We start from the raw sequence: 14,140 nt of genomic DNA on the forward strand, positions 1-14,140 counted from the left end.
CCGATGTTTACAGATGAAAACACCACGTGGATCGTGTGAACACATGAACGAAAACATTGCGGTACCTCTGTTTTCGAGATAGATTACCGCAATTGGCCTTCATTAAATATGTGCCCATGATTATAAGAGTTTCATTCGATATCAAAGTATTTCAACCGGTATCCGTATAGCGTGACGTTTAACACCGAAGCTACTTTGAATAAACTGATGTGACATTCAGTCCAGCTACAGTTGGAAGCTGTTCTCTTTCCGCTCCACCCTATTTTTGTAAATCTGTAGATGCATGCGGGGAAGTAGGCTAGTTCTGTTTCATAACAGGTGCTAACTGCTAGATTGTTCTTGTGAACTGTGAGGTGACATGATGACAACAGGGTTCAGGTTTAAGTGATCCAAGAATCATCGCATGTAACTGTGGATGTTAAGTGTGTTGGACAAAAGACTAACTAACAACTAAAACTTTCTCTGGAACTCTCTGGAGGGTAGAAGTCAGAATGGGGACAGTCTCAGAAGACATTATGAGGCTTTTGGATGGTAATGTTACTCTTCTTCATTGTCATCTTGAGATTGTGGTTGCGATACAGTACAATAAACAACATGTAGGCCTAAATATTACTTGTAAAGGGTGATTGGACCTTTAGAAAAAATATTCTCTAAGTGCAGAAAAGCTAGGTATTGACTTATATTTATTGGTATACTACATTACATTCTTAATCCTAAATGATTTTACTTCATTAAAATATCACAAAACCAACATAGACTGATACTGGTGTTTGCCATATTTGCATTTTTTGGGCTCCATTGCTATTTTGCATGTGTCAGTTATGTCACATTCAAATGAACTAGACAACGAGTCTGTTGTGATCAACCAGTTTTTCTTGTGCCAAATTAAGAAAAACATGTTCTGTTATTCCTGTGACTATATTTGAAGCTTGGAGTTCCAAATTTAGCACATCCACTGTAAATTATGTTTTTGGGCAACACATTAAGGTTACATTAACTACCATGTAAGTAAACAGAAAAAAACGTTTGTGAAACTTGGTATGGGAGAGAGTGAGCTTTGCAGGGGTTATGTTAACATTGATGTTGTTTTTGTAACATAACCTTCAACTTTACAACATCAACTTACTCCTTTCCCCTCCCCCATACCGTGCCTTGTTACACTTTTGTGATAACCTATATTGCTAACACTTAATGTAATTTAATTACATGACAATTACTGTGTATCTACTATGTTTTTACTATAGGTATTGATACGTAGTTACATGTACATAGTAGTTAATGTAAAATGTTGCCCTTTTTTGTATTTCTTAAACTACATACGGCCTCCTCGATACTTCAAAGAGACTTGACATTTTCATCATGATGTCCTCTAACACGTGTGTCTTTCTGTCTGTGTCCTCAGACTGTGAGTTGTTTGTATCAAACATCCTGCAGGATGAGCAACTCGGTAATCATGCCAGAGAAACAAGAGAGATCCTCCTGAGGAACTTCAGAGTGGTCCACAACAGGTAGTGTAGGCCCTCTGGAAAAACTGACATGCACAAGATGTCATTTGTAAACACCATTGTGTTGATTCATTTTAATTTTATACAAATAATAGGTTCTTATACGACTAGTACAGTGTCTATATATCGTGTTATTCAGTTCACAATGCCCATTAAACCAACACCTGTGTGTAGTGGTTATGGCTCTAATATAGCTTTATGCACTTTGCATTAGCTAATAGCAAATGGGCATCAATTGAGTTTGATTTGAAATATGACATCAATAGGGTAAGCAGCACGGTGTCAGAAATAGACCTTTTTCAAGGATTTAACAGACAAAGACGAGTAAGTTACGAATCAGATAAAAAGACAACCATGTACAGGAAATCAGCATCTGTCTCTGCATTGAACACCGTGCACATGGTTGTGGTTCTGAGGTCTGTGGAACAGGAAGCTGTTTGAAAAAGCTGTCTGAAAATCGCAGACAGCAATGCTACAAAAGGAAGGCATGCATTGAACAAAGACAACTTGTGCGAAATTGTTGTGTATGACATTTAATTCACACTGACTTTGATGTTACAGAAACCCTCAGGTGTTCCCCTACAGATGTAAGTATCAATTCATTTCTATCAACCAAAAACCAAAAAACATGAAACCATTTTGAATCCTTCTACATTGGGCTGGTTCCTGTGTGCAGTTCCAAGTCGTCCCCCCTGGCCTTCATGATGTTGTGGTCTTGCCCTCCCAGCTGAGTCTGTACAGGAGGAGAGTTCAGATGACCGGAGCTCCAGCCTGGGCCGCTCAGACAACCTCTCTGTGGCCTCCGACTACCAGGACGACGGCTCTCCAGAGTGTGAGTAGGCCTGGTTCTCCAGCTGTCTGTGTGTGTCTGTGAGTGTGTGTGTGTGTGCATGCGGGAGTTTGTGCGTCCTAACCAAACTCAAAGCGCCTGCACAGTGTTACGATACGTCATCGGAAGTACATTGTTTGAGGGCGTTCGGGAGACTCTTGGGAACGCTTTCTGAGCATGTCACCGTAAAGACGCCGACCCATAGACACTGGTATCAGGTCCCTCTCGACTGGGTGCTTCTGTGGCAGCAGATGTGTTCGTAGGAGTAGGAGGGGCTTGTTCACTTGCTCACACAGAACATAGAGGTGACCTAGAGCTCTCTCTGGTGGAGAGAGTGCACATGGTTCTTGTCTCTGTGCATTGTGGGAAGTGTTTGGTCAGTTTCTAGTGGTTCAGCCCACACAAGGAGAGAGAGGGAGAGAGAGAGAGAACGAGAGAGAAAGAGGGGGAGAGAGAGAGAGAAATAGAGGGAGGGAGGGAGGGATGGAGGCAGAGAGAGAAATAGAGAGAGAGAGGGATGGAGAGACAGAGAGAGAGAAAGGAAGGGAGAGAGAGAGAGAGAGAGAGAGAGAGAGAGAGAGAGAGAGAGAGAGAGAGAGAGAGAGAGAGAGAGAGAGAGAGAGAGAGAGAGAGAGAGAGAGAGGGAGAGAGAGAGAGCAGGAGAGAGCGAGAGAGGGAGAGGGAGGGAAAGAGGGAGGGAAAGAGGGAGAGAAAAAAGAAAGGGAGAGAGAGCTCTGTATCCTTAGGCAAATTATGTGATTGATTTACCCATACCCCTCTATCCTTCCCCAACTGGGTTTGAAATACAACACTATACCCGAGGGGCCATGTGTATTCCATCTCTCTCTCTTTATCAATCTTTCTTTCTTTCTTTCTTTCTTTCTTTCTTTCTTTCTTGGTATTCCTGTCGTATGCAGGAGGAGGCACTGATTCTTTGTTTTGTGACTATAGATGTGGTTCTGAAAAAAAAATATTTTGGCTACAATGGAGATACATTTACAAATGTAAAATCCTGTTGCCAAAATATCAAATTGCCACTCCAGAATGAAGGTGGCAATGACACTAAAGATAAGCAACCAGCTGAAGCCTCTTGTCCTGATTCGTTTAGAGATTAGCCTCTGACTGAATAAATGGTATTGCCACTGATGGGCAGACAGAGTTCCGAGTTCAGATTCTGTTCACCACGAAGTGCTTAAAGCAGATATAGCAGTGTCTATTTTTGTTTGGTGTTCTGTTTCAAAAGGGAGAACAATGATATGTTAATTTAATGAAATAAATAAATAATAATGTATTTTTTGGGACGACAAAAAGTAGAGTTAATTCTGAATTTATGACCGAAAGAATAGCAGCTCTGGATCGAGTTAATTCTGAATTTATGACCGAAAGAATAGCAGCTCTGGATCACTTTATTTTCAGTTGTTCAGTTCCTGTTCAGTGAAGAAGACAACACTTTTCTTCACGTACTAAAGGAGGATACTCTTTTCCCCCCCTGACCCAGTGGAGAGTGAGTGGCTGGTGTGTGCGCCAACACATAAGTCCCAGTGCTTTCTCATTGGACGGGGTAGCCTGTTGTCTCCAGTGGACTGGGTGACACCAGATTTGTAATCAGTGACAAGAACAGATGGACCCTCCATTGTTACCCTCCATGTCTGCATGGTAATGTGAACTGAGTTTCACCCGCCGACCGCACAGTTGACCTGACCGTGCCTGCAGCCTGCAGCCTCACCCCAGCCCCAGTCTAGATGACAACAGCCACAATCACCACCCTCCTCTCTCCCACTGTGAGCACTTGGGAAGTAGAGGGAAGCAGCCAGAGATAGGGGTGGAGGCACTACTTGTCTTAGCATGCTGCTTGCAGGTCAAGTTTACGATCTGTCTAAAACAAAGTCGACTCTGTGTTTGTTTTTCGGCGAATGGGAGGCGTTTGCCGTTTTGGGACATTGGCAAGCCAGGGGATACGATGACAGACTTCAGCAGGAAGTCGATTGTTTGGGACCAGTGTTTTTTTTCTGTTGTCACACATTTGTCGCTCTGTGATCATCTACTTCCCGTATTTGTCCAGGTGCCGACAAACTCTTTTGTGTGAATGCATTTGGTTCAGCACACAGCACATTCATCACACGGTTAAATAACCTAGATTTAATAGAATACAACATGAATAATATATATCCTATACACTATGGAAAACTAACAACTAAATGCATTAGATTCATTAGAACGTAAAAAAACGTTGCTCAAATGTTGCCAAATGATTAGTGTTTCTTTATTGATCCCTGTGACTGATACTATCTGTGTGAGTGGTATGGGAGACCATTGTTAGTAGTTATGGGCAGACGGGTTTATCGGGGTTTAAGAAAGCAGGTGATGTAGCGTCGCTGAGATTCTTGTCTGTGATAGACGTTTTCAGACAAAGGGCAGCGTTGATCCATTCCAGCACATTTCGGATGGAACCGTTGTGTTGCTGAAGCTGGTCAGACCCTGATTAATATGGTACAGTAAGAGTTATTTGTGATGGAATTGTGGTACACTTTTTGATTTATTTGTGCCCTTTTCATTTTCCTGTTTGTGGCCTTGTTGTCTGTCCAGTCAGTGAAATTCTGACCTTTAACCTTTCTAGGGTGGTCAACCCGAGACCTGTCTGAACTCAGCTTAGTTCTTGAAGTAAATGACCTTGCTGTCAGAGAAAGTCTGGCTAAGTTTCCTTTGGCGGAGTCTGAGATATGCATCTATCCATCCATCAGAAAATGGTCTACGAGATTCATTTTTCATTGTTCATTGGTGTATAGGTTTAATGACATTCAGATGCCGGGTGCTCATTTGCAGTATGCAGGGAACATGTTAATGACCCACTCTTCCTTGTTTCTCCTTCACTCGCCTCGCCTCCCTCCCTCCCTCCCTTCATCCCCCCTCCTTCTCTGTGCCTCAGTGGAGAGATGCACGCTTACAAGACTGGAACTGGTTCTGTGTAGCGCTGTCCCCACCATCAGGGTTCAAAAGTTCACCCTATTCCCCCGGGGCTACTGTGCTGCTGCAGACTCTGATAGTCTTTTCTTTCGCTCCTTGCTCCCCCTTGTCTTTCCCTCTGCGCCCTCTATTGCTGTTTACACTATTAATCTTGTACACTCTCTCTCACACACTCACTCACAACGCCTGGCAAGAAGAGGTGGCTTGAAGAAGGGATTTGGATGTGTTTAACTGAGGGGCATCCATCACCCTGCTGCTAACCCCCACTACAGGCTATGCCATGTTGTATCTGGCATCTTCTGTCTTCAGGCCATTGTTTCTGGTTTCTTCTCCTTTTGTTTTATTGTTGCACCTACCGTAATTAGAGCGTTTCTCCTCGTGCGTTAGTCTTTCTGCCAAAAACACCCAGTGAGAGCGGAGCAGGGAAAATGTCCATCTGTAACAGCGCATGGACAGCATGCAGAGTGGGAAGCCTGGACTGTGTGGTTCTAATCTCCCCTCAAGTTGTCAGTGTCACAGACAAATAGGAAAACTATCAGATGCGGCGGGTTCATCCAGAGGTTAGTGTTCCCAGGTACCTCCTGCATTCACTCCCCTCTCCCCTGCCTTGCAAATGAGAATTTGATTTTGCTCTCCGCTGGAATCCATTTCTGAAGATGAATGAAGTTTCGATGCCAAGACGGGGTGGCCCCCCCTGATTTCTTAGGGAAATAAATGTAGATAGTAGAGATGTGTCGGCCTGTACACAGACAGTGACAAGACAGCTCAGAACACATCTGGGATACCTTTGTGTGATTGTTGATGTAATGTAGCACGCTAAGGTCATTAACATGCCCTTGTGGAAGTATATGAGGAATTTCAATACAAGTTTCCTCTTTTACAACAAGGACACCGTTGATGAGTCAGATGTCCTGTGTAAACCTACAGACCTATTTTCAGTGTGTGTGTGTGTGTGTGTGTGTGTGTGTGTTTTTAATATTTTTAATGTTTATCTAAGATTATACCACAAGGACTTCCTTTTTGTTAGTAAACTGTTTTATAATAATAACTTTAAGTATAATAAAACCAAATGGATATCATTACAAAACGTAGCAACATCCTTTTTATATAATATCATCTTGAGATTTTACATATATCTTCATAAAATAACTTTCTTTAATAAAAAACAATTACTGCATTAAGTTGATGATTATTCTTTTTTTTAAAGCAGTTTATTCATTAAGTTGATGTATTTATTCAGTTATAATTTGTGTGTTCAATGAATACAGAATGCAAACGCAACAGGTAGTTCATTCTTGTAATTTTAAATAATTGATTCAAATATGGTACAATTAAAATTCCTACATATTTGAAATTACTTATTTAAAGTTCTCAAGGTAATAATAGTATTCGTATAAATGTGGAATGTTTTGTCTATCGAATAACTTATATATATATATGTATAAATGTAAATATATATATGATATATATAATATATAGAATAACTATTGTATATATATATAGCGTACTATAATTATAAGTACCAAGGCTGTAAAATGTTACAATGATTTATCGTAACAGAGTATAATTTTGCAGTGATAATTAAGACAAGCATGACAATAGTAGCATTATTTTCTAAATCTGCATTTTGCAAGTATTTGCAATATTAATTTCACATAACAACTACTAAACAATATTATATGTATTTAGTGTAAAGTAATTGTCTCTGTTAGTTGTTTATTCATAAAATGTTGAAGTAGGGTCTGGGTTGAATCTAAACGATTAGTGTAGACATTATATGATGGGTAAATAGCAACTGGTTTTTAATAATCAATATCATAATCCTTAAAGTTATTGTATGGTTTACTACATGGATTACTTTAATAATTTAAATTACTTTGTTTTATTAGATACAGTATTTCATTTATAGACATAAGGATATCAATAAATTACTAGTTATATGGTTCCAGTTATAGTAAAGCCATTGTCTTATAAGACATTTTGTGCAATTAAAAAAACATCATAAATTACACATTGTCGAAAAAAGTTATTTTCTTCAAACATATCTTTGACACAACTAAATTAAGGATTCAAGCCTTATCCAACATCCGTTGTTTCATAAACTTGATAGAAACTACTAATTTATTTAAATTCAAAATGTTTGTTTTAGGTTCAGGAACAAAAATATTGATGAATTTGTTGTTGCATATTTTTCAATGCTCATATGCACAATACGTGGTTTGTACGTTTAGTTAGTTAAAACATATTCGAATATCTGCTTGTGTGATAAATGCACATTTCTCACATTTCAAATTTGACACTGAAATGTGTTAACTGCCCAAAAACCCCCAAATCATTTGTACCATATTTTGCCCCCAACTGTCTCAGTTGCAGCTGCATACTGTACCGCCAGTTAAAATTGTCTTGGAAATTCTTAATCAAGGCTCTCATTGACTGTATTCAGTTTTTATTGGAGAAAGACTCCTGTGATTTTTTCCCTCCTCTGTTTGTATTTATAACCAACTATTTGGATTCATTTTTTCAAGTTGTCACAGAAGCAGCTGTAAACCATCCCCAGCGATTAGAGGATCATTGTATCTGCAGTTAAGTATTTCAATAGTGGCTGTAAATCTACAAAAAGGGAAATTCGGGGCGCTGTAGTCACCCCTTATGGATGTCCGGAAGGAAAATGGTGTCACATTGTACATTCCTTCCTCGGTCCCTGAACTGCAGTAAGAGGGGATATGTGGCATGAGTTGACATTATTCTCCTTCACAGAGACCCATAACGGCAGCCAGTCTGCTCCCTCTTATGTTGGTGCCACGCTGGTTGCTATACACAGACATCAGGCTTTGTTATTTGACCTCACATTGACATCCCTGTACCAAAACATAACATAACTTCCTTTCTCATTAAATAGTAATGGACGTAGAGCTGTACTCCCATGCACACTAATATAATGCATGCTCCCGCTCTCAGCCGTGCATTACCAGATTCTATATAGGGTACGTATCGATGGCTGAAATCCTAATCAAATCAGCGGGAGAGATTGGAGGGGCAGGGACGTCATTCAGTCCTTAACCCCAGTGCCTCTGTCTCCAGTCTCCCACTCCCTCTGATGGTAGCCTTGTAGAGGGGTGCCCAGCTGAGGAGACCTCCTATACTGTAATGAGGAAAAATGTATCAATTTAGCCCAGGCTGTGTGTAGATGAAGAGCCGCGTGGGCAAGTCCGCTCTGAGTGGATCCTTTTTCCTAATTAAGGACAGCATCAGAGAGAATTGCAGTCACACTCGCTCTGTCTCTCGAATCAGCATTCCTCCCCATAGCCCCTCAGGCCTGTGGGAGCCCTCTCTGCCTTCTGTTTCACCTCATCGCCAGGGTTCATTCAGAGGTCGGGTCTTGCCCCCTGCTCCAGCGCTCAGTAAAGCACCGCTCCCCTTCCAATCACAGCTCTGAGATGCTCTCTGCTCCAGGTTCTACGGTCCAGGGAGACAATAGGTGTACCTTTCAGTCTGTGAAGATTGATATGATATAGTCACCTGTAGAAAAAATAAAATAGGAAGATGATTTATCACGGCACAGCTTTCTTGAGGATACAATAGGTGGATAAGGACGTGCTGACCAACAGCTTATTAGAGCCAGAGTGAAACAGTGAGCGCCACCCTTTTAAAATGCTCACCTGCTTGCTCAGCCATGCTCCTTAACATTGAGTTGAATTATCTTTGTTGCATTATGGCTGTCTAGGTTTCATTTAACACATTAGTTGTTCCACCCACCATTTTCCCGGATTTTGATTCACTCTCTGCCCAGTCTCTGATTGACTTTCAGCCAGACTAAAGTGGATTTTAATGAGAGAATACATTAAGTCCCTCTGGTCATGATAACATAAATCATGCTTTTCTTGCGGGATCAACTGCTGGGCTCATAACAGCCTGCTGGGAGAATGTGAATAACCAAATGAGAGAGCACGTCCGTGATGACACAACTCTGCTAGCAGAGATACATGGTGGATCACTTTGCTTTCGAACAGGTTGAGATGGCAATGCACACAGCATGCTACTTTTCGAGGGCTATAGCTGAATGGTCTCACTAATGGATTGCATTTGCATGATCGTGATCAACAAAAGGATGCTTCAATCCTACAAGAACTAGAATCCTCAACAAAGCCTTTTTTAAGACATCCACAAATAAAGTTACAATCTATTTTATTCGGACAGTTGTTTGAGCCTTACAGTACTAACGGATGTTTGTATTGCCACCTAAGTAAAAGCTGGATGAATCATTTTAAACAGTCAGTATATTATCATCAAATAACTGCCCAGATGACACTAATTAAAAAGGAAAATGAAGCTGCTGTATTAGCATGAATAATTGATAATACAATTTAGGAATTGTATGAAGAAAAACCTCCGCTGTCTGCGTTTTGATGAGGCATTAATTAGATGCTTTCATGCTTCTCTCTGTGTCTGGGCTTGAGGCAGAACTAATTTGACCACAAACATCATGCAATTGGTTTTCATAGTTGATGATGCATGTTTTGAACTATTTACCATTTGCTGGTGTTAAATAGGTAACCAGAGGATTTTAAATAGTATTATAGACATTGCTAGCTTTTGATTAACCAGAGCAGGATGAATGTCTGGGGGGGGGGGGGTGTTGGATGAATATCAACCTATAGATTACACTGATACCCTGTGGAAGTACTATGAAACATAATGGACCTCATTCAGTGAATGCAGTTTGCTGAAAAATGGTGCTTCAATTTTTATGTACGAATCAAAAAAACGAAATGCCTTCATAGAAATCCAATGGAAATGGCATCCACATTTCACACAGCCAACAAGTATTTCCTGAAACTACTAAACAAATGTGTATATACATGGGCTGTCCGAGTGTTGATTTTAGAGTAACCTCTGAACTATTAACTGGGCTTGACCTTTTAGATAAATGAAGAGAGAAGGAGGCAGACGGATGAAGGGATTAAAAGAAGCCGCAACAGGGAAGCAGGGTTAGACAAATGACCAGAGGGGTGGATGGATGAGGTGGGGGAGCATAATGACTGGTGTTTGTTATGATGTACTGAATCAGGTTCCCTTTGACAAAACAGTCCTTAGCAGGACTGTATTTATAGCGTCAGCAGTCAGTCCATCCACAAAGGCAGGGTGATATGTGAGTGTGTTAGTGCCATGAGGTGTCTGGGGCTGTGCTCTTAGATGACCACCTCATCTGTCAGACAGGCCCGGCAGCTACAGCACAGCAGAGTTATCACATCGCATGGAGGATGTGCTTGTACTGAATACATGACTATCCCTGTAGTGGTGGGTCTCTCTCTCCCCCCTCTCTCTCTCTCTCTCTCTCTCTCTCTCTCTCTCTCTCTCTCTCTCTCTATCTCTCCCTTCTCTATCTCCTTCTCACTCTTTAGATCTGGGGTAATTTAACTATAAACACCTTTCTGTTTGATTGGAAGATGACCTCTCTGAAGTAACTAAAAGCAATGGCTTCAACTGACCCGTAACAGTGTTGATTCTTGCGGCAAAGAGGTCCTTAGTAGCTTAACACTGTGTTTCAGTTTCCACTTTGTTTGGACACAGGGACCCGGCAGTGGCACGGCGTGTTTGCTTATGTTAGCTGTGAGGCAAGTCTGCTTCAAAGAGGATGGATTCCAGGCCTCTTCTTCTGTCATTACCAGGCTGAACAAAAGGTCACACAGACTTGTGTAAATGGGTCTTAAATGGTTCTGGTGCCCCACACCAAGAGACCACCTGTTCCCCCTATGCTTTCTTTCTGGTTAGGCTGAGCTGCGATGATAGATTAATTGGGAAGGGGTCCGACCTGAGACATGTTTAACTGTTTACGGGTTTCTTAGTGAGCACACTGGCAAAGGCATGTGTCTGTGCTGCAGCTGAAATGGAGGCCCTTAAGCAGATCAGATCCTGTACTGCAGTGGGAGCAAATGCACCGACCGCATTTCTAATAGGAGCACTGCAGCAACACTGTGAATCCACCGCTGCAGGATGCTGGAGCTGCAATGGTGCTACAGAATATCTGAGGAGGAGGAGACGACTGCAGAGGGACCCGTTGCTGTGTCTGGAGCGTAGAGAAGTAAGACGTTCCAGAATCTTAAAAGCGTTTTCTTGTTTTTCTCATGCAGACTTTGAGGAAATCCCCATCACTGCAGCCCAGGATCTCAGCAACATCTTGAGACAAGGCTACCTGGAGAAAAAACGACGAGGTGCCGCCATTTTGTCACCTAGTAACCTGGTGTTCAGTGGAATGGAGAGCTGTAGCCATCTTCTGTCTCACTTGCGGTTCCCCCATTTCAGATCACAGCTTCTTCGGCTCAGAGTGGCAGAAACGATGGTGTGTCCTCAACAACACAATATTCTACTACTACGGCAATGAGAAAGGTTTGTCTGTAGCCTTCACATTGATATCCAGACTACCGTATTGGTCAAAATGAGTTAACTAACACCATCCCTCACTTCAGACAAACAGCAGAAGGGGTCGTTCTATATCAATGGCTACAGCGCAGAGCTGGTGGCTAACATGCGCAAAGACTCCAAGAAGAATGCCTGCTTTGAGCTGACGGCCCCTGGACGCCGCCCCTTCCAGGTGGGTAGCCCCGAACAGAACCTTCAAAATCATCACAGGCACTGACAGCTTACAAGCCCTTCTCTGTGTGGGTGACATGATATTATTCTGGTTCTATATTTCAGTTCACTGCCAGCAATCCTCGAGAGGCCAGGGAATGGGTGGACCAGATCAATTTTGTCCTGAAAGGTAAGGCAGTGTGTTCCAACAACTTCCTGGTCCCCATTGGTGGAACTGTTCCCATATTTATTCTCCCTTTTTGGTCTGCTGTGTCTTTCGGGGACTCCAGATGCACAGTCAGAACAGTTTTTTTTCTTCTGACTCAGACAAAATGTATCCATCCCTCGAACGGCCAATGAGATTAGTTCCAAACCTCCTCATTCGCAACGTCACAAATCGTCTGTGTCACGCGTCCCCCCCCCTCCCCCCTACCGATTTCCACCTTACGGGAAATTGATTGGTAGACATTCTGGTTATCCTCTATCGACATTGATTTCTGCCTGGCAGCTAGTGTATCACAGAGGACCTGATACCCTGTGTTGCAGTGCCCAGTCGCCAGCAATCAGACTGCTCCTCCGTCTGAGAGATCAGTGTTGCCGAGGGTGCTCTAAAATGGGCTCGGATCAGCCCACTGATTTGCGGGAAGTAACAGACACCCTGTCATTTGTCTTTTTCCACTTTACTACTGAACCCAGGAGGCAGAGTCAAATACCGGCCAGCTATATTCTCTTCGTATACATGCTTGTCTGAGATTTGTCTTTTTTGGAAGGTTTTTGCTGGTTTAAATATCTTAGCCTGTGGCTTCCAGCCCCCAGTTGATCCTGTGTCTGTGTACGTTCCAGATCTGAGCTCCAACTTCATCCCCTTTGATGACGATGAAGTGGACGAGGAGGAAGATGAGGAGGAGACTTATGATGACATTGAGGGGGTCACTGGCTCTCAGCAACGCCCCCCCCCGACCCCGGCCATGGTCCAGGCCCAGCCTAGGCCCCCCCCCATCAACAACAAGGAAGACTGGAAGGCCAAACACATGAGGCAGGATGAGGAGGAGCAAGAGGATGATGACATCTACGAGTTACTCCCACGTATGTGGTGCTCTCTCTCTCTCTCTCTCTCTCTCTCTCTCTCTCTCTCTCTCTCTCTCTCTCTCTCTCTCTCTCTCTCTCTCTCTCTCTTTCTTTCTCTCGCTCTCTCCCGCTCTCCCTCTCTCTCTGTCTCTCTCTCTATCTCTCTTTCTCTCTCTCTCTGTCTTTCTCTCGCTCTCTTTCTCTTTCTTTCTCTCGCTCTCTCCCGCTCTGTCTCTCTCTCTGTCTCTCTCTCGATCTCTCTTCCTTTCTTTCTCTCTCTCTCTCTCTCTCTCTCTCTCTCTCTCTCTCTCTCTCTCTCTCTCTCTCTCTCTCTCTCTCTCTCTCTCTCTCTCTCTCTCTCTCTCTTTCTCTCACGCAGTGATAACTCCATCACTATCACTGTAGCTCTGAGACGTGTGACTCATCACAAATCAAGACATCTCAATGAGAGAGTCAGAACTAGGTGGGCTGTTGCAGAGGGCCAGAGGATGTAGAGCGTCACACAGGCAGGTGGCCTGAGAGGGACAGCATGCCTGACGGGTCCCTCTCAGGGTCATCGTCCATCAGCCGATTAGTTAAAAAAGATGCATCAAGATTCTGTTTCAACGAGAGTGCATCGCCTCTGCCAATATCATTGGTAAGGGGCAAATCAGTCTTCAAACTGTCGTCCAGCCATTCACAGCCATCTGGGAAGGGGTACAGAGTACCGGCCCTGACCACAGATGGTGTATCAGATGACAGACTCTTTCTTTCACTTTCTCACATTATCACCTATCCATTACCTAGGCATACTTTGTCCAGTCTTATATCGACAACATTGAACACTGATTACGGTACAATATCGTATCTAATAAATACAGGGTCGTTTTTGTGTCACATTGATATCATAAATAACAACAGTCTGTTTATGTGCATTCACCACAGACTAACCCAAATCACAAGAAGTATTTCTAAATACTAAAAGGGAAAGATATGTATATACACAATGTATATATAATAATAAACTATGCATATATAAATTCCTACCGTGTTGCTGAGTGTTTTGGAGAAAATAACTTAATGACTTAAGGAAGCGTAGGGAGTATGGGGTGATGGTGGTCTTGGCACCGGTGCTGATGACTGATTTTATTGAGTGGAAAATTAAATTCCATTGATATAAAGACCATTAGCCCAAAACAAAGGCTTCACATTTGAATGATACTCT

General features: G+C 42.5%; 1 protein-coding gene across 3 annotated transcripts in view; it reads left to right on the forward strand.

Moving 5' to 3' along the window:
* Positions 1–14,140, forward strand: part of skap1 (src kinase associated phosphoprotein 1) — a 23,732-nt gene continuing 9,592 nt past the window's right edge. Inside the window, exons 1-10 of one of the 3 annotated variants that reach the window (XM_062474823.1) lie at positions 1–61; positions 484–531; positions 1,403–1,508; positions 2,067–2,092; positions 2,233–2,337; positions 11,430–11,510; positions 11,602–11,685; positions 11,766–11,890; positions 11,995–12,058; positions 12,712–12,954. In XM_062474823.1, the coding sequence (XP_062330807.1) occupies positions 492–531; positions 1,403–1,508; positions 2,067–2,092; positions 2,233–2,337; positions 11,430–11,510; positions 11,602–11,685; positions 11,766–11,890; positions 11,995–12,058; positions 12,712–12,954 (874 nt within the window). In that variant the 5' untranslated portion in view covers positions 1–61; positions 484–491. Of the gene's footprint in view, positions 62–232; positions 532–1,402; positions 1,509–2,066; positions 2,093–2,232; positions 2,338–11,429; positions 11,511–11,601; positions 11,686–11,765; positions 11,891–11,994; positions 12,059–12,711; positions 12,955–14,140 lie in introns of those variants that run through there. The other 2 variants (XM_062474824.1, XM_062474822.1) reach the window with 2 other exon arrangements.

Source organism: Osmerus eperlanus, chromosome 12 (genome assembly GCF_963692335.1).
Source record: "Osmerus eperlanus chromosome 12, fOsmEpe2.1, whole genome shotgun sequence".
In the NCBI taxonomy this organism is placed as follows: domain Eukaryota; kingdom Metazoa; phylum Chordata; class Actinopteri; order Osmeriformes; family Osmeridae; genus Osmerus; species Osmerus eperlanus.